This window comes from Ixodes scapularis, unplaced genomic scaffold (genome assembly GCF_016920785.2).
Source record: "Ixodes scapularis isolate PalLabHiFi unplaced genomic scaffold, ASM1692078v2 PGA_scaffold1__304_contigs__length_218370807, whole genome shotgun sequence".
Taxonomy (NCBI): domain Eukaryota; kingdom Metazoa; phylum Arthropoda; class Arachnida; order Ixodida; family Ixodidae; genus Ixodes; species Ixodes scapularis.
In genome coordinates this window covers 58,189,316-58,208,556 of record NW_024609846.1, presented here as the reverse complement: position 1 = coordinate 58,208,556, position 19,241 = coordinate 58,189,316, and the positions used below count along the sequence as shown (strand labels likewise).

General features: G+C 44.9%; 1 protein-coding gene and 1 non-coding gene across 2 annotated transcripts in view; one reads left to right on the top strand and one right to left on the bottom strand.

The window, feature by feature from the left end:
* Positions 1-19,241, top strand: part of LOC8042567 (huntingtin-interacting protein 1) — a 79,364-nt gene that overhangs the window by 49,847 nt on the left and 10,276 nt on the right. Inside the window, exons 24-29 of the mRNA XM_040206949.3 lie at positions 5,620-5,709; positions 6,235-6,297; positions 7,136-7,236; positions 7,438-7,667; positions 7,810-7,871; positions 8,187-8,300. Coding sequence (XP_040062883.1) covers positions 5,620-5,709; positions 6,235-6,297; positions 7,136-7,236; positions 7,438-7,667; positions 7,810-7,871; positions 8,187-8,300 — 660 coding nt within the window. The remainder of the gene's footprint in view (positions 1-5,619; positions 5,710-6,234; positions 6,298-7,135; positions 7,237-7,437; positions 7,668-7,809; positions 7,872-8,186; positions 8,301-19,241) is intronic.
* On the bottom strand, positions 18,479-18,620 carry LOC115323303. The gene has a single exon (XR_003919134.1). It is a non-coding gene; the product is annotated as a U4 spliceosomal RNA (small nuclear RNA).

The window sequence follows — 19,241 nt, the reverse complement described above, 5'->3', positions numbered from 1 at the left end:
ACGTAACGAGCGCAAGAACTTAAGTACTTCCGGTTTTGACCGGACAATCCCTTTAATGTATCAAATATTAGGGGCGAAGCTCCTTAGGGTCTAGCCTTGTCCGGCGTCCGTGCTCACACCGATTGCACTGCCTCCGGGATCGGCCCACTTTAAAAAAAAATGAAAGCCGCTTACAACTCCCTGTAACGTCGAATTGGAGCGCAGCTCTTGAGGAGGAGGAGGGAAGGGCACTGGGGGGGGGGGGGGGGTTAAACTAACCAGGGGGGGTCACGTGACCTTGGGGGTCACGTGACCCCCAATGCCGATGATGTCATCACTGACGTCACTGATGACGTCATCAGTGACGATGACGATGCGGGTACCGATGACGTCATTAGTGACGTCACTGATGACTTCACCAGTGATGATGACGATGACGATGCGATTGTCGGTGACGTCATCAGTGACATCGCTGATGACGTCATCAGTGATGATGACGATGACAATATGGATGCCGGTGACGTCATCAGTGATGATGACGATGACGATGTGGATGCCGGTGACGTCATCAGTGATGATGACGATGACGATGTGGATGCCGGTGACGTCATCAGTGATGATGACGATGTGGATGCCGGTGACGTCATCAGTGATGATGACGATGACGATGCGGATGCCGGTGACGTCATCAGTGATGATGACGATGACGATGTGGATGCCGGTGACGTCATCAGTGATGACGATGTGGATGCCGATGACGTCATCAGTGATGATGACGATGACGATGTGGATGCCGGTGACGTCATCAGTGACGATGACGTCATCGGGGGGTCACGCGACATCGGCGGGGGTCACGTGACCTCGGGGGGTCACGTGACCCCCCACGAGGTCACGTGACCCCGGTGGGGGGCTCGCGCGGTGCATTATGGGACATTTCCCATGATGCACCGCGCGGTTACGCCGACGGCGACGGCGACGCCGCTCAAGCCGGAAACGGGCCCCTAAGAGCTGCGCTCTAAAAAAAACGTACGCCCGCACAGGGGTTTGAACTGAGGACCGCTCGCTTACGAGGCAGATGTCTTAACCACCACGCTACACTCCATCGTTGCATGTAGCCGTTCAACGTCTATACAGGAGAGGGCGCTGCGGTCAAATGCGTATATAATCGCGTTAAACTTTGCTTGCATTGGCTCAACGTTTATAGACGAGAGGACGCTGCGGTCAAATGCTTAACTGCGTATATAACCACGATCCATATCACACATTCTCTTTCTGACATGGACCGCTGACTTAAGTGGTGAAGATGCGTTCCCACGGCTTCTAGCGGATCCAAGCTGATCCGCTAGAAGAACCACTGGCTCTGCATTTCACCGACTATAAAGCAGTAATAATGAAGTCGAAACGCAACCCGGAACTCAGCACTGCCTATGAGCAATAAAAAAAAATCAGCACCATCAGCACTACCTAGTATGAACAATAAAATCAGTATCATCAGCACCACCAGAGCTTTGCCCCAATCAAAATCATTCACCACATAGAGATGCGGCCTGTTTTTTTTATTAAAAAATACCAAAAGATAGCCTACTTCTAGTAAATGCAGTTGGAGGAAACTGGGGTTAGGTACGGCGGGAGATAGGCAAACAGCGGTGACTGGAAAGGACAGTCATTTTGCTTCATCGCCCCTTGCTGAGATAACAAGTTCAGATGGCCACATGATCTAGAAATGGCACTTTTTTAACTTTTGTTGGTCGCACACCGAAAGTTCGCCCACTCCTTATTTTCACTGGATTCTCGATCTTAGGTGGGCTATCTCGGAATATTGCGGTACTTTGATATTATAAATTTTATAAATATTACAGTATATTTATAATTTTTGTGTCAATGGAAAGTGCAAAAGAGGCTCTTTATAAAAGTATTAGACTCAGTCAGTTCTCATTATCTGCTTCAATATCATCCACTGAAAATCGTAAAAATTAGAAAAGTTGCAAGTTCGAAAACTAAATTTTTCAAAAACCATATTTTTATTATTATTTTATTGTTTGTGCCATCGTAAAAGAGAGTTTTGTTCCAAGAATCAATAAACTGTAATATAATGTAATGATAATGTAATATAATAACAACTGTAATAATTTTAAGATATACCAATATCCCTTAAAACTCAGAGATGCCAAAAGTAGATGAGTTTGCCTGTTTTTCTAGCTAAGTACCTGCCACACATTTCACAATAGTATTGGGGAGTTTATGGAGGCCATACAAACAAAATATTACATCTATATAAACTATGATTCTTAGTAAAAAACTTCTTTCTTAGAGAATGCAAAAAGTAAAAATAATAAAAATTAGAACGTCTAGATAAGTTTAATTACATTAAGACCTCTACATGGTGGCCACAGAGTTATAGACAAAAATAAAAATACCGTAGAGGCAAAAACCATGGGACGAGAGTCAGTCAGACATGCAACCTTCGACAGGCAGAAAAAACGCTTATTTGCACTGCGGGCCACTTCACTGCTTCATAACTCGAGAAAAAATTTTTTTTTCCCAAACCCGCGATTTTTGTTGTTTTTCTAAGCAGAAAAATCTTTACAACATAAATTTCTTCATCAAAATTAAATTTTTTTTTTTCTTTCGCCTGCACGATTTGGGATGAAATCACTCAACTATTTAGGATGACATATTGAATGCGGGGCGCAAGTTCGTCTGCTTCTTGCACAGGGGTTGCAATGACTTGAGAACGCCAAGCTCTTATTGGCTGATTGAAAGAACAAAATACTGGGTACACCTCAAGGCATCTAGCATTGAGGTCTACCCACTATCTTTCAAATCAAAGCCAATCAGAGGTTGGCGTCATTCTGACGTCACCGCAACTCATGCGCAAGACTTGCTCTCTGCATAACATTCATATTGCTACATGAAGAGACTAGAAAAATTAATATAGTTGCATAAATATTTTTAACTACTGTTTGACATACAGTTGATAATCTTGCTCATTAGAAAGTTGGGCAGTCTTATGAAAAGGCTTATGTATGCATTTTTTATAGAGCATATAAAGAACCAGGTGTGCGCATTCTTTCTACTGATTGACTGGACTGTGAATGGGATTTCAGAATTAATGTTGCAATCAAAAAGTGTTATCCACAGTGGGGTTCTCATTGTGTGAAAGTGATGTTCAGAGTTCCAGCAAGGGGCATCTCTACATTCCAAAAAAGTCATCTGTGTGTGGTCTTTTGCTATACTTCTCTACATTCAAATGATTGGCTCAAAGTGTACTTTGTGGAAAAGATAGATGTGTGGCGTTGTTAATAAAAGGCCGACCGATTTTCGAGTTGACCTGATACGATGCTAGCTGCTTGTACACTTTTAGATGTGACTAGACAACATGATACGAGTAGTAGCAATAACCACATTTTCGGAAAAGTTGACATTAAAAATATTAGAAAGTAAGTTACTACCGGTCATGGGCACGTTACCAGTAAAAAAAAAAGTAACAGTGTTACAGTTACGTAGGGGGGAAAAGTAACTCTTTTACAGTTACAGTTACCGGTTTCAAAAAGTAACGTGTTACAGTTACAGTTACTGCAAAAACAGTAACGTCGTTACTTTCTCGTTACAGTACAAAAATTGGATACAAGGAATCGCAAAGCAAAACAATATTATTTTATTTGTTACACTATAGTGAGAAGAAAGGTGAACTGTCAAATTAGACAAATTTAAACCCGAATGGTCTTTCGTTTTTGCGTCATTTGCCGTTTCAGCATTTTGAAATGCATAATTTATTTGCAATAATTGTTAAAACTTAGAAACAACCATTTTTCAAAATTGTCATCGGCCCGCGTCAGTGAACGTTTTGGTTTATTTTTCATTTCGAAACGAATGAGGACACTGATGATCACGTAATTACCTTATGGGATATACTCGGAAGCAGGCCTAAACATATCAGGTCAAACAGCTTCGAAAAAATAAAGGGGGGACGCAATTAGCTTATGGTGCTCCATACCTGCCAACTCTCCCGAATTGTCCGGGAGCCTCCCGAAGTTTTATCACATTTCCCGATTGTACAAACGCGACCTCAAATCGCCCGAAAAATATCCGCCATAGTTTTTTTTTTTTTTATGACGCCTTATTGCTATAATTATGACGCGTGTGTCATTGCGAGTTACTCGAGAGTAGGTTTAGGTTACTCCAGCGGGTTACCACGCGACAACCCAGAGCAGTAGCGAGGGTAAACGAGGGTAGATTTTCAAACGCCAAGGTACGAAACCTCTACTCCTGAATTTAGAGCGCATTTTCGAACACTTCTTATATGACCATCGGTGCGCCAGGCTTCAGTTGGCTTTGTCAGGTCGTCGAGTGAGGTGCGAAACGCCGAAATACTGTTTGTGTTTCCCCGAGTTTAGTTGGAACCACTGATCTGTTGGAACGATCGATGGCACTTTAAAAAGCCAAGAAGTACTTGCAAGTATTTCTGAGATCATACACGACTGAGTTTCCGTGCTTTCTCGCTTCGCAGAACGCTGAGAAGTATGGATTCTGTACCATGTGCGCCTGTGATGTGTGAGCGTTTCGCTTGGCGGCAAGCTTGACATCAAGATACACATCACTTCACGAAAGCATCAGAACCATGCTCGTGCCGTAGAAGGGCAGGGCACCACCGGCAGTTTACTCCAAAACAACTGCGAAAACAGTGTGATTCGCGCAGAGTGCCTCTTCACGCGGTTTCTTGTCAAACTAAAATAAAATAATAATAATAATGTTTCGACCCCCCCCCCCCCCCCCCCCCGCGCGGCGGTCTCCCGAATTTTTATGTTGCTAGGTTGGCAGGTATGGTGCTCTATGAGTGTACGACAACCACCGCGGCATCCATGTCTGAAACGCCAACTGTGGAAGTCGTGTTCACTCGAGCGGCTCCAAAGAAAATGAATAAGTTAAACAAGCGCCGGCTTTCTGCACATTATGGGGACGGCTTCCTTGAAAAGGATGAGGAAACGGCGAACGGCTGGGTGTACAAACGGCAGCACGGACATATCCCAGTCACAGCCCAGATGGAATACTTGGAGACATCGCACTACCACCGACACCCGCAGATGGTCGGTGAAACAGACATTGCTTGCCGCCCTACCATCGCGGGCGCCGCTTCCTTTATCTTATGGTTTCGTACTGACTCGTCCGTCGTTCATTCTCGGTCATGGGCTAAACCAGGCAATTTTTTATTTGTTTAATGCATAGCTACGCTTCTTCTTCTTCATATTTTTTTTTTGTCAGCGAGGAGTTTGGAGAAAAATACTTCAAGATGACAATTTCTTCATGATTGTGGCACTGGGTTCTAGTTTATATAGTAAAAAAAAAGTCACTGTAACGGCCTAAACAGTTCCAGTTACCCAATAAAAAGCTAACAGTGCTCAAGTTACAAGTTACCAGTATTAAAGAGTAACGCATTACAGGTAAAAGTACCTAGTTACCGGTAATGCGTTACTTGTAACTAGTTACTGCCCAGGACTGGTTAGTGCTACTATTAGTGATGGGAGGAAGTGGCCAAAGCTAGGGCTGGGCGAGATTCAGTTTTTACTGAGTGTGCTACCGCTCATCATTTAGTTTCTGGTGTGCTTGGCTAGCCATGCTGAGTCCGTCTTTCTCTTGCAGGACATGTTGGAAAAATCTCGGGAGGGCGACTCTGGCATCAAGCTAGAAGTGAACAGCAAAATTTTGGATGCATGCACAGGCATTATGCAGGTATGGTTATCTTGTCATAAGAGCTGTTCACAAGTGCTGGTGGATGGTGTTTTGAATGCATGTACTCTACTGAATAATTGTGGTGGCGTTTTTACTTTCTGCACAATATTGTCCGCTCTTTGAGGGAAAAGTCATTTTCGAGGGGTGGGACCTAAAAGAAGCATGTGGTGGTGGCTTTTTAAAGAAAGCTATTTTCGTGACACACGTCCCTGCAATGTTGTTCATGTGTGCAATGATCTGGGGATGCAAAGTCTCTAAATTTGTGAGGTTCTTCCAATTACCAGTGTGGGTTTTAGGATGATTGTGACATTCAGACAAAGGGCTCTGAGCATAAGGAGTCTATTCCAATTTGCACACTGCTGTTAGGGTTTTGTGTTGGCAGCACTATTGCTACCATTGTTGCCCCAGCAGTGCATTTCGGCACTGTGAGTGGAAGATTTCAATAAAATAGTAATGGCAGAATTTTCTTCGTTGTTGTTGACATTTTACTTAGCTTGATATAATGAAGGCAATGTTTTCTTGCAGGCTATTCGGGAACTGGTGAAGAGCTCCAAACACCTGCAGGAAGAGATTGTGGGAAAGGAGAAGGTACTGGCCAGTTTTGAACTCTAGGATGCATTGTAACGACCCCAAATGTATATAAGGTTGCTATAGAGTACTGGATTACTAGTATGTATTTTTTGCAAGGTTAGGGCGTGCCAAACATCTTATTTAATAGTAGTAGTGCAGTTAGGGTCTAACCTGAGGGATTAAAAGGGCAGCTAGAGTTGATGAAATCTTTGATCTGTCAAGCCAACTTCATGGTTCTTATGTCGTCGCATTTTTGTGGCGTGCTTACAAAACGAAAATAAAAAGTTGGCTATCTAGAAACATGTTTAAACGAGCGTACATTTCTAGAAAGGCAATGCGGAGTGCAAGTTCGTCTGCTTCTTCCGTGGGGGTTGCAGTGACGCGCCAAGCTCCGATGGGCTCGGTTGGAAGGATAGTGGGTAGACCTTGAAGCAACTAGCATTGAGGTCCATCTACTACCCTTCCAATCAGAGCCAATCAGAACTGTGTTCTCCTGCGCAAGGAGCAAAGGAATTTGCGCCCCGCATTGCATTCTATAATTTAGATTTGCAGCTATCTGACTTCTAAAAACATAAAGACACGTCACAAGCATGTCTGCGGTTGTGACTGTCACCAATTTTGTTCGGAGTTCTCATTGTCCGTTTGAATGGTCGGACATCTCGGTGAGACGCGGGAGGGGCAATAATGGCAACTCTAAGTCGGAGTGCACCGATCTGTACAATTTTCGCACTTCAGCGCAATAAATTAACTTTTTTTAGTCGTCTGTCCCTCGTCGGCGAGACTTCCGCAGCCGAGCATTCTGCAGCAACAATCTAGAGAAGCTAACAGTGATGTTTGTCGTCTTCTCGTGCAACAGGGCTCCGCCTCCAAGAAAGAATTCTACAGCCGGAATCACCGGTGGACCGAAGGTCTCATCTCGGCCGCCAAGGTAGTGGGCATCGGAGCCAACTTCCTTGTGTAAGTCAAGGCAAACTTGACCACCATTCTCCAACCTGAAGCTTGCGGGCACATTACGAGCGAAGTCAGTTTCTTTTTTCTGGCCTTCCGTAGACTCGAATTTCGGAGCTCTTTTTTACAAAGTTTTTTGCGAAAACAAAACTTTCGACGTTGAGCCGAGCTGGATTTCCAATGAAAGTGAGGAATCCGCCCACCTTCCAGCGACGCTGCGGACAAGGTGGTTGGGGGTCGTGCCAAGTTTGAGGAGCTGGTCGTGGCGAGCCAGGAGATAGCGGGTGCCACGGCGCAGCTGGTGGTGGCCTCCAAGGTGAAGGCGGCCCGTGGCTCCGAGCGCCTTTCCGCCCTCTCCAAGGCCTCCAGGGGAGTCTCCGAAGCGACGGGGAACGTCGTGGCGACGGCCAAGGCTTGCGCCCAAATGGTTGAGGACTCGGGTGAGGGTAGCTTCCTCTTTGGATGCAGTGCTGCGAGATGGTTGCTCACACAATGTTTTAATCATCTCTGTTCTTGTCTATCCAGAAGAGAAAATGTCATCTTGTGTGTTGCAAACTCTGTTTTTTTCTGTTTTCCTTGCAGAGGTGCTCGACTTCTCCAGACTGACGCTGCACCAGGCAAAGCGACTCGAGATGGACTCTCAAGTGAGTTACTGCTTCACTCGCTTGTAAGCACACGGGCCAACATTTCTCGGAATACCGTCAACCACTAGGTGGCCTTTCGTTTCCGTACCAATCTTGTCATGTCTAGTAGTTTGTGCTATTGTATGTTAAAAAAAAAAAAAACAAACTTAGTTAAGGCTTAGATCCACACTTCTAATTACGTCGGCAACTAAATTGAGTGCCGTGCCATGTTTTTCGAGAGAAATTTAGGGCGGTCAATGTAGGAGGCTCGGTCAACGGCGATTCTGACTGGCGCCGGCGGTGAGGGTACAAGGGGGAACACTTTTTTCGCCGCAGGTGCGGGTGCTTGAGTTGGAGAGCAGCCTGCAGAAGGAGCGGGTGCAGCTGGCAGGACTGCGGAAGCGGCACTACCACTTGGCCGGTGCCAGCGAGGGATGGGATGTCCGGGAGGTGCGTACCTTGCCTTCTCCGGCTTCGCCTTTGGATGAGCTCCACAACTGTCACGTGTACGATCGAAACATGGAGGAAGGAAGCTTCTAGAGGTGACATGACTATTCAGAAGCTTCCTACTGCCACGAATAATAGGTATAAGCTCTTCTTAACGAGGGCTCAGCATACTGAATTGAAGTTCCATAGTCGTCTCGTGCATAATTCCAATGCTGCTCATGTTGACGTTCTGGCATTACCCCTTATTTTCGTCAATGAATACGGGCTATACTGTATACTTAGGCTCGTTGTTGAAAAATCTTCGTCGATCTATTCATGGAGGGCCGACCGCAGCGACGCTCGTATTTCTCGCTAGTGGCGAGGCTCCGAAATGCGATTCGTGCTGTAACTGTGAGCATGGCTTTTTGTTTGGTTGTTTTTTTTTTTTTTTTACTGGAGGTCACATTTCTGAACGAGAAGGTTTTTGCAGATCTGAGCACTTGCAAAAATTCCGCATGTCTTCCTACATGCCCTGCGAGCAAATTTGTTGCATGATGCTAGCCCCTTTCAGAGCGGGGGTCGACTAACAGTTCGAGCTGACAGAGCAGCAAATGCCTTAATTAATTAAGCTTTTACTCGGTAGAATCCTGGTAATATGGCTGCAAGAACGTGATGTAATGTGTGAGTCGCATATCGAAAAAAGGATGACAATGGCTATGGTACCATGGCTCCTTGTAACAGCATACATGGGGTACTTGGGTACTTCCTTTTCGGGTTTTATTTTTCTGAGCGACTATTTTAACGTCCGCTAAGTTTTATTGTGTTTCGATGGTTGTGTCCCCATTGTCCTCCGTGTGTCCTCGTTTAGGGCTGCCCTTCTTCTTTTGTGTCCCCTAGTTGAGGGGATCAAAGCTCTCAAAGTGTTCGATAGGTTTTGCCCATTTTCCTGTTGGGGCCATCCGGCCTAACCTTGATTTTCTTTTGTGTGCTTTTCTGTTTAGGGTCATCATCTAAAACAATATGAAGAAAAATAGAAAAAATATTTTTAAATAAATTAATGTCAAAACTTAAAAAAAAAAAAAAAAAGCAATTCCCCCAGTGGACCTTTCTGGGGATGCCGGCGCCACCAGTGAGCGCTCCGGGACATTATGGGAACTATGAGGGTGTTTCATCCTTTAGCCAAGCAAAGTTTAGCTTAGTTGAGCTTTTGCATGCTAGGTGGTGCATGAATGGATTCTGAATCCATTCATGCCTCCAGGCGAACTTGCGGTTTTCAAATGTTGGGTGAGCTGCATATTTATTTTTTTTTTTGGGAAGGAAAATAAAATGTGCGAACTATACTCCGTTCTTTACTTAGTGTACAACGCTGTGAAAGCTATTGTCACGAGAGCATGGCTTCATCTGTGGTTTTGTTCGTGCGAGAACGCGTGGAAATGATATGCAAGATCAAATTCACAGTATTCGAGCCGCACCCCTTCCTTTTGAGGCGCGGCGCCAATGTGGCCTGCTGTGCTGACTGAGCTGCCGTGTTTGCACAATCCTCAACAACACGGTGCCCCGTGGCGCGCGCGCGGAGCAGAGGCGCGGCAGCGCAGCTGTCTCCACTTTTTGCTCTTTCCACATTCTAATCCTGTCCTCTTCACGGCTGGTTGGCCCCTTCGCAGCAACCAAAACCACGAGATAGCACCGCCGGTGCCGCTGTCTGCGGAAGTTTTTCTGGGCTTCGCCGCAAGTCCTGAGTTCGAGCGCAATGGGCAAGCGCTTGACCAGCTACACGGCTGGTTTTGAACTGAAAGTTGGGGCTTTTGCCCTTTGCGCCGCCGCCCTCTGCGCGCCTTGTTTCGTTCGTGCTGGCCAAAGCATCTGCGCTACGACGTTGACGAGAAGTGCGTGCGGTGCTGGTGCGACCAAAAAGATGCTTTGGCCAGCACGAACGAAACAAGGCGCGCATTCTGCGGCAAGCTCTGAAAGTTCCCCGAGCTGGAGAATGAGCTTTTTAGCTATGTGAAAGAAGTGTGCAATAATAAGTGTGCCCTCTCGACTGACATGTTGAGAATGAAGGCACTTGAACTGGCGCGTGCGAAGGACGTGCTTCCTGGAGATTTTAAAATGAGCGCCGGATGGACCAGGAAATTTATTAAGAGAAAAGATCTCTCCATTAGACGAAGGACGGCGATGTGTCAGCAGCTTCCCAAAGAATATGAGGACAAGCTTCTCAGCTTTCAGAAATATGTTATCGGGCTGCAGTAGGAGCACCAATACATTGTGTCCCAAATTGCGAATGCGGATCAGACCCCAGTTTGGTTTGATTCGCCGAAGAACTGTATGGTGAATGTCAAAGGCTTAAAAAGTGTGCTCGTTTGTACCACGGGACTGGAACGCCAGCGTTGCACCGTGATGCTCAGCATCACTGCGGATAGGCGGAAACTGCCATCATACGTGATTTTCAAAAGGAAAAGGGTTCCTGCCTAAGAGTTTTCCCGTGGAATCATCGTCCGCACGCAGGAAAAGGGCTGGATGGATGAGGAACTGGTAGTCGTCTGGCTGAAGACCATTTGGGGAAACCGCCCTGGGGCTATGCTAGCGAAGAAGTCCCTGCTGGTGCTGAATAGCTTTCACGGTCATCTGACAGAAAAAGTGAAGGCGGAGTTGCGCGAAAAGCACACAGTGCTAGCCGTCATACTGGGTGGGCTTACAGGCATGCTGCAGCTCCTCAATGTGAGTGTCAATCAGCCTTTCAAGGTGGAGTTCCGTCGATGCTACAGCGAATAGATGGCCAGCGAGAACCATCAGAAGACGCCCACTGGACGGCTCAAGAGAGTATCTTTGTCAACTGTGGCCGGATGGATTGTGACCATGTGGAATGCACTCTCACTCGACGTCGTTGCCGAGAGCTTCAAAGTGACCGGAATCTCTAACAACCTTGATGGCATCGAGGATGACCTTGTGTGGGAGCGCATCTCCGAAGAGCCAGACTCCAGTGCCGAGGACAGCTCAAGTGACGAGGAGTGAGGCCCAATAAAAGATGTTTGGGACTAGTACACCCGACCGGAAGTATAGTATGCCCATTTTTGCATCCACATATACTGTATATCAATATTATTTGAATTTGTGTATGGGCCGCACCTTGAAAGTCAACCTTTAAATCCAAAAAACAAAATGTGCGGCCCTTACACGAGTTTTTACGGGTATTTGTTATGTAAAGTTTGTGTAGTTTGTTTCATCATGCTTTAAAAAATACACAAGACAAATTTTACTGACGTTTGGGCAATTGTGCACGAGAACCCATGGCTTGGATAATTCTCTCTATCAGTGTAACTGAAAGCCATCAATCTATGTGCACTATTTTCTTCCCCAGAAAACATTGTGGAGTGCAGTACTACTCCAGCAAGATTTATTGACTCTACAGCGTGGACAAAAGGGATTGAACGCTGTTTAAACTGACCGCATAAATCGGTTTCTTAGCTTATCGTGCTGTTATTTACTACAGAGGTACCTGAAGTTGGTAGAAGCTATCACTAAAATTTTGGAAAGATTGGCTCAGCTGAGTAAGTCAAGAAAATTCAAAAACTATGTTTTCCTTATCCTTTGCATGTACACTAAAAAAATATGTATTTCATAGGCACTTCTTTTAGCCAAATGAAGTGAAGAATAGGTAAGCTAATTTTATTTTCTTTCCATTTCACCAATTTTTCGATCGTAGTAAACGCCAGAATAACCCACAACAATTTTCTGATGATTTTGAGATATAAGACGTAGCGATAATTCTTCCATAGACAAAACCAGTTTTTAGTTTCTTTCTTTTGACTCCGGATGTTTCATGTATTCATTCTCGCAATTAATGAGTGCACCAGCTTCGAGCACCTCTGTAGTAAATCCCAGCGCGACAAGTTAAGAAACCGATTTATGCAGTAAGTTTAAAGTGCGTTCAATCCATTTCGCCCACGCTCTAGTATTGGCCAAATCGAAGCGTAGGTCTGATGCTGTCGATTGTGAAGTTTAGGCCGTAATTTTGTAGGTTATGACTCGGAAGAAGGATAAGGCTCCCAGCTCTCATTTGAGTGCTTATGGTGTACCCAAAGTCTCCTCTAGGTTTGTGTGGGGGCTTCCACGGACAGATGAAAAGAGTTAGAATATTGAAATCAAAAAGCTTATTTCTAAAGAAGAGGGGGATTCCGGGACAATGTTTGAATGTACAGTAAAGCATGTGCATTTTGCTTGAGTCCGGTTCATCATTGTCACCTTTATTGGGGTCTTATGAGGCCTAGAGGAGATGTGGCAAGGCATTTGAGGGTCAAATACCTCCACTTTAAAAGGTAGTTCTGGCGGTTTTCAATGCAGAATTGAATTCTTACTGAAGCTAACTTTGATTCGGTCTTGAAAAGTGAAGCGTGCCATGGTGAGCCATGATCGAAGAGAGTTGGCTGCTTGCCAAATACTCGCGCTGTGAGCTCTGCCGGCCACACAACCCCAATACGGAAGGAAAATAAAACTGAAAAGGGAGGGGGGACATAAATGCTTTGAAAAGACTTTGTCAGCTGTGAAAGTTTACAAAATAACAAAAAAATTGGATGAAATCGCTGCTGCTGCCACACTGATTTTCAAGGAAATGCATCAGCATTTCATGCAATGGTTATACTGTATAACAAAGCTTGGTGATCACAACCTCTCGACACTGCTCCGCGGGGTGAACGTTCCCAAAACCCCTTTTCTCCTTCCTGGTGCAGGCAGCTCAGGTCACTTGTGCATGAAGAATGGCGGCCGCGCAGGATTGGCTGGTTATAGAGAGTGTCTGTGTGATGTATCACCTAGCAAGCGAGGTGCAGTGGGGGACAGGGCGTCGCGAGGCGGCGTGTATGGGTGGCCTAAGGAGGGTTAGTATTCTGTAATGAACCATCTGCAGGCTCTCGCCGCAAAGCGGCGTGGACGGGGGGGGGTAGAAAGGTTAACATGCGCCACAGTGATACACCTGCCGTCCCCCACTGCGCGGCGCCTAAATTGGCTAAGGGGGACGTTGCGGCGATCTTCGGTTGCTAGGTGTTACGTCACAGCTTTGCTCCCTGCAACCACCCAATCCAGTGCCGCCTCCATTGTTATGCGTTTTATCGCTTATCCTCCGCCGCCATCTGTCGGCGCTTGCAGAACGTGTTTCCTAACCAATTTCCACAGCCATTGGGGCTGCAGCACCATCCCGTGGCAGTGTTGCGAACTTTGAATATGTATGCTCCAAGCCAGTCCGAGGTCAGCGCATGTACCAGGGCACTACTCTGACGCCTTGGAAAAGAGACTGTACAAAAGGAGGACATTTAACGCTAGACACGACATAGCATGCTTGGAAGGCAGAGACTAGAGCAAGTTACTCTAGTTGAGGCTGGAGCACAGTGTAGACTTGGTTTAACATCTGCAGCGTTCTTTATAAAAAAGTGTTCGGTTGGATCAATAGATCGTACGACTAGTACGATCTATTGATCTATTTAGTACGATCTATCTGTCGAAAGTATGACTGCACTTCTTTTTAGCTACCTGAGCTATGTAAGCTTTCGGAATATTAATGTGATGACAAAAGAATCATTCAAATTTACCCAGACTTTTAGTGGGTTGACGTCATATGTTGCAAAACTTGCAGGTCGAGAAGGCAGTTTAAAAAAACAATATCTCACACATTTTGTTTCATTCTCCTGGAGTAAGCTCTTCCCTGCATTCATTTCGCACCATCAAACTTCTTGTAACCCGTCAGGAACCAGTTGAAGTGACTGAATTATGCCGGATAGGAGATAGATGGATGGATGCTAGTGGCTGCACCCTTTATAACGGGCAGTAGCTTGCGCCAAAAGTGTGATTCCTTCCTTCACCCTTCTAAGCCAATTTGTTTCCCCTTTGCAGTTTTGTAATTATCACCAGGCAGTGTGGGATATCACCAGGATGACGTTTGGGGAATCGGGCAAAAAAACTGGAAGGCATCACACCCCACCTCTTCTCCCTGGCAAAGGAGTCGGCAATTTTCCTCTGGTCAAACTTGGTCGGCATTACCCCAGCACTGGGCCCACTGAGGGACAGGGTTGAGACTTGTGGCCGGAGCCACAGGGGAAGGTGTCTCAATTTTCCTCCATCCCGCCTGTTTTCAACTGTGTTGTACGTCATGCAATTCTCCCTAGATAATTTTCACCAGTCTTCCAATCTCCTCTTTGTTATTAAAATATTAAAATACAGTTATCTTCCATTCCCGTCTGCAAACCCCAGTGCTCCGCCTAAATCCGTCACCCCTCCTCAACCCCTCATGTTTTATTGGCTTGTCTTCCCCTTGGCATACGGCACATTGCGTATCCATTCCTCATACCTTGCCCTATATGTCCTAGGTTTAAATACTCCTAGCTGTTCTAGCCTCAAATAACAACGAGCTCCCCTGTGAATTATCATACCAATGTTCCTTCTTTATTTCCTGTTTTCGCCCCCTATACATATTTGAGTCTGATTTCCCCTGCCTTCTTTCCTCCCACATTTTTCTGCCAGCTTGTTTTACTTCCTTTTCCACAGAGGTAGTTTGCTCTGCCCCAGCACTTAACTGTCGGTATTTAAATTTGAGTTTTCGGGTTCGGTTCGCCCATTTAGTGCTCAGACTTTCCATATATAGATGCTAATATACCCTTCTCGCCCATCATGTATCATCCATTGTGTCTAGCCTTTGTTCAAATTTCAACGTATTGATGGCCTTAAAAGATGCCCAGCCCATGTCTCCCTGCACTTATTCATTTGGTGTAGTCCAATGCTACGTACAGTGCCGGTCTGCCCACGCTCCTCTGCCGCGGGTCTCTAAACTCGACTGGACCTCAGATTTCATGCATAATACCGCATTGCCAAAAGTCAATCCCGCACCATGACTCCTTTTTATATTCCCCTAAAAACTTCATATCGATTCTAATTCGATTGTGCTCTATGCTTCATTATTGCTGCATCCCATTTTCTCTTCTTTAGCATATTTTCTTCTTATTCTTCTAAGTATTGCTTCCCCTCATTCAGTCATACCCCTAGGTATTTATACTTCCCTATGTGTTCTATTAAAACATCTTGAATTTTCAGCTGGTCTCCTTTCACATCGTTGTAAACCATTATCCCTACTTGTTACTACTGAGTTTCAGGCCCAGAGTGTCTCCTTCCTCTCCATAGATCTCAGTCAGCTCCTGTAACCTATCCCGGCTATCTGCTAACAGTACAATGTCGTCTGCGTAGAACCTTCCTGGTTAAACTTGGTTTACTTTTCCCCCTCTCTTTATATGATACATTAAAACATAAATTGCACTCTTCTAATTTCTTTGCCATTCTACTCAGGTATGTCATAAGAAGTAAAGGCGATAGGGGATAACCCTGCCTGTGTCCTCTTTTTATTTCTGCTTCTCATGTTATAACAAATACTTACGATTTGTGTATATCTTTTGTAAAAGCCTAACCAAATGTGGGTCTAAATCCCGCTCTCTCAGCAGAATCCCAGAGCTTTTCCTGACTGACATTGTCGTACGCCCCTTTAATGCCTAGGAATAATATCCATAACGATTTTTACTCATCTGTGTTACCTCTGTACATTGAGTGATGATGAATAAATTATCATCTAATCTTTTATCTCTTCAGAACCCATTCTGTAGCTCATCTAAAATGTTTTGTGCTTATTTTTTCATTCTTCTTTTAACTAACTTCATCACTAGTCTGCACAGGACCGAAGTTACTGTTATTGGGCGGTATGGCGTAGCCTTAATATAGTTGTAATATCGTTCTGCATAGTTTATATTGCTGAATTGGTCTGGTGCGGTTGATTCTTTCGATCCAGTTGATGAAAAGGCGATATTTTGTTCAATGTGAATATTCAACTTGCTGTGGATAAAGGAGCACAGAAGTTTTAATATAAGAATTTTTGCCCTAGTTTCCATTGCTTTCATATTTGCGTCTATAAGCAAGTGTGCCCCAGAATTTTGGTTTCTAAATGCGTTGAATTTTTGGACGCCCTCAAGTCTGCTTATTCCATCTGCTTTGTGGGAAAACCAAACAGAGTTGGCGTACTCCAGCATTGGTTTAATTAGTTTTTTTTTTTTTTTCTGCGCCTGTGACCATTCCAGCCGGTTCTTTACTTTCTGCTCTGTCCTAATCCCCCGTGGTCGTCTCAGTTGTCTCGTAGTGTTCTTGTCTTGTGCCGTGCTGCTGTTTGTGTTCTGTCCAGTCTCGTTCTGTTCAAGTTCTGCGAATGTCGCCTCGATTGCTTGGCTCCTCGTCCTCTACACTTATCCCCTCGTGCGTGGTCAACGAAGAATGAAACCCTTCTGTTCCCCCCCCCCCCCCCCCCCCTCCCTCCCTCCCTGTTCATTAATGTACTCCCAGAACCTCTTGACTGCATTCCTATCATTTTGATTTACCTCCATCATCCACTGCACTCCAGCTTTATCAATCTTGGCCTGGATTAGAGCAGATGCTTCTCTTTTTCTTTTCTGAAATGTATCCCATTTTAATGCTACCTCAGCAGGTGTGTCTCCCACTTTTCTTTGCCCATCTGTGTTCTCTTGGGTCCTTTTCTCGCTCTGCTATGGCCGCCTCGATCCAAACCAACGCGTTTCTGTGCGCGCAAAAGTCGTGCGCTTCCCGGAAATTGCGTATTTCGTGACGTTTTTTTGTTCCTTGCGGCGCGCATAAGAAAGTTGGGCGATTTAAACTTTTTTCTGAACGTGCGCAAAAACGCGCTGTGACGTAGTAGGGCCCTCCTCCCGAACGGGTGCCCTCACCGATTGGCCGGGAGGAGGGCCCTACTACGTCACAGCGCGTTTTTGCGCACGTTCAGAAAAAAGTTTAAATCGCCCAACTTTCTTATGCGCGCCGCAAGGAATCAGCGCGACGTCACAAATTACGCAATTTCCGGGAAGCGCACGACCTACGAGCGCACAAAAACGCGTTGGTTTGGACTGTCCCACCAGCTTTTCGGTGCATGTTTCCTTCTTCCTCTTTGCTTGATTTTGAACTTCTCGAACTCTTTTAAAGGTGTTTACTAAATCGTCATATGTCCATTCTCTCTCCAGTTGTCTGGATACCATAGTATCAATTCATTCTGATACTTCTTGTAGTTGGGGTCGTTCTCTGGTTCTGCTATACCAAACTATTTTAAGTCGCTTATGATCACTTACTAGGCTTTTCATGTCTTCCTCATCCATTTACATGTATCCTAATAATATATTATATAATTAGCTAGACGTTACAATGATCAATTGTTGAGTCAAATTGTTTTCTCTCCCACGCTATTTTTCTGTCGCATTTTACTTGAGCGTCAACAAGCACTAGATCAAGAGCATCGCAAAATTCTCGTAGCATCCTCCCTGTGCATTTATATCTTTTAAGAAATAAGAACCTAATTTTTCTGGTGGCGCAGGAGTCAGTATTCTATAGCAAATAAAAAATTAATAAAAAAAAAAAGACGGTCTTGTCAAAGCAAACATGATAGGTATAATGTCGGAGCATGCGAAACAAATCTTTGAGATTTATTGGGTTAGATTCATTCGAGCCCCGCTCTTGTTGCGACGAGATATTTCTCCGACTGCTTCGGAAGCGTGGCGAGCGTTTCTTTTCATACGTGACGGTTTCGCGATGAACATTTTTCTATGAGCTTCAAACAGAAAAAAGACGCCCTTTCGTGTTACGTCGCCTTGGGCAAGCCGATCTCTTTGTCTACTAGGCTGTGGAGCGCGTTCTGAGAATGTGCAGTAGCCCTCTTCGGCGGAGTATCAGACGCCGTTCACGCTTCCAGTGAGTAAATGAGCTATCAATAAAACAACAAAAAAAAAAAAAGGGAAAAAAAATAAAACGCGTCTCAAACTGGTGAAATTAATTAATGATCGCTAACTTTGACAAGTCGCTAAACAAAGAAAGAATATGACAAACGCACTAATCCAAAATAATAATAAAAAAAGAGCGAAGCAAGGAAAGTTGAGTGGGGTAAAATAAGAAAACCACGAAGCTTTCTTTTGTACTGAGCTTCGGAACAAGCGAGTAAGAAATAACCCGAGCAGCGGGAGAGAGTTTCTGATCTTTATACCCTTTCTATCGCATTTGCTAAACGTACCAAAGCATTAAACTTGTGGCAGTACGATTTAATTGCTCGACCACCCGAGAGATTGTTTCTACTTCACTCCTCCCTCTATAATTCATGTTCTCATTTTGGATTTCGTAAAGGAGCCCCGTAGGGCTTGCCAAAAATTGCCATGGCCGTCGGTATTTCACGACGTCCCGGCGGGGTATTGGGAAAAGTTTTCAACTAGCAATAGTCGCCCCTCGGTTAAAACCTCATTGGGTACGACACCGCCTCTGCGCAAAGCTGACCACTGTCGCTCGGCGAAAATGGTCCCTACCGAGACGCGCATGCGCTCGAGACCACTGACCCGTGTCAGCTTATCTAACGCAAATTTGGAACCGCGCCATCGTGAACGATTTTGGCTCCGTCACTACACCTTTATCAGTAGACTAGACAGATCTCTTATCTTTATTATTTACTACGAGCCTTCCGCGTTCGTAGGGGGCTCGAATCGGAACCACTCAGTTCGGGGTTCGTGCAGAAAGCCGGGGACTCCGAAACGTGTGGCGCCATCTGTCCTCAGTTACCTGCAACTTCCGATGAAACTGTTTCATTATTGAATGGCGGCAAATTCAACTTTGTCTCTGGTTATTTCTTGTTTTTGTTTTGTCGTCTCTCTCCATACTAAGTTGTTAATTGTTTTATGTATTGTACCTGCTAATTAATCGATTAATTAATTAAGCTATACGAATTGTTTAAACTACATGAATTGTTCTTTATGTACATATAGGAAGTGTTTATTTTGCTTGTAGTAGATGGTGGGTGCTGCAATATCTAAGCACAATCAGTTTGATTTTTTGATGCATTTTATTATAATTTGGTATACTGTGAATTTGCTTTGTTTACTACATAAGTTCCATTTATAT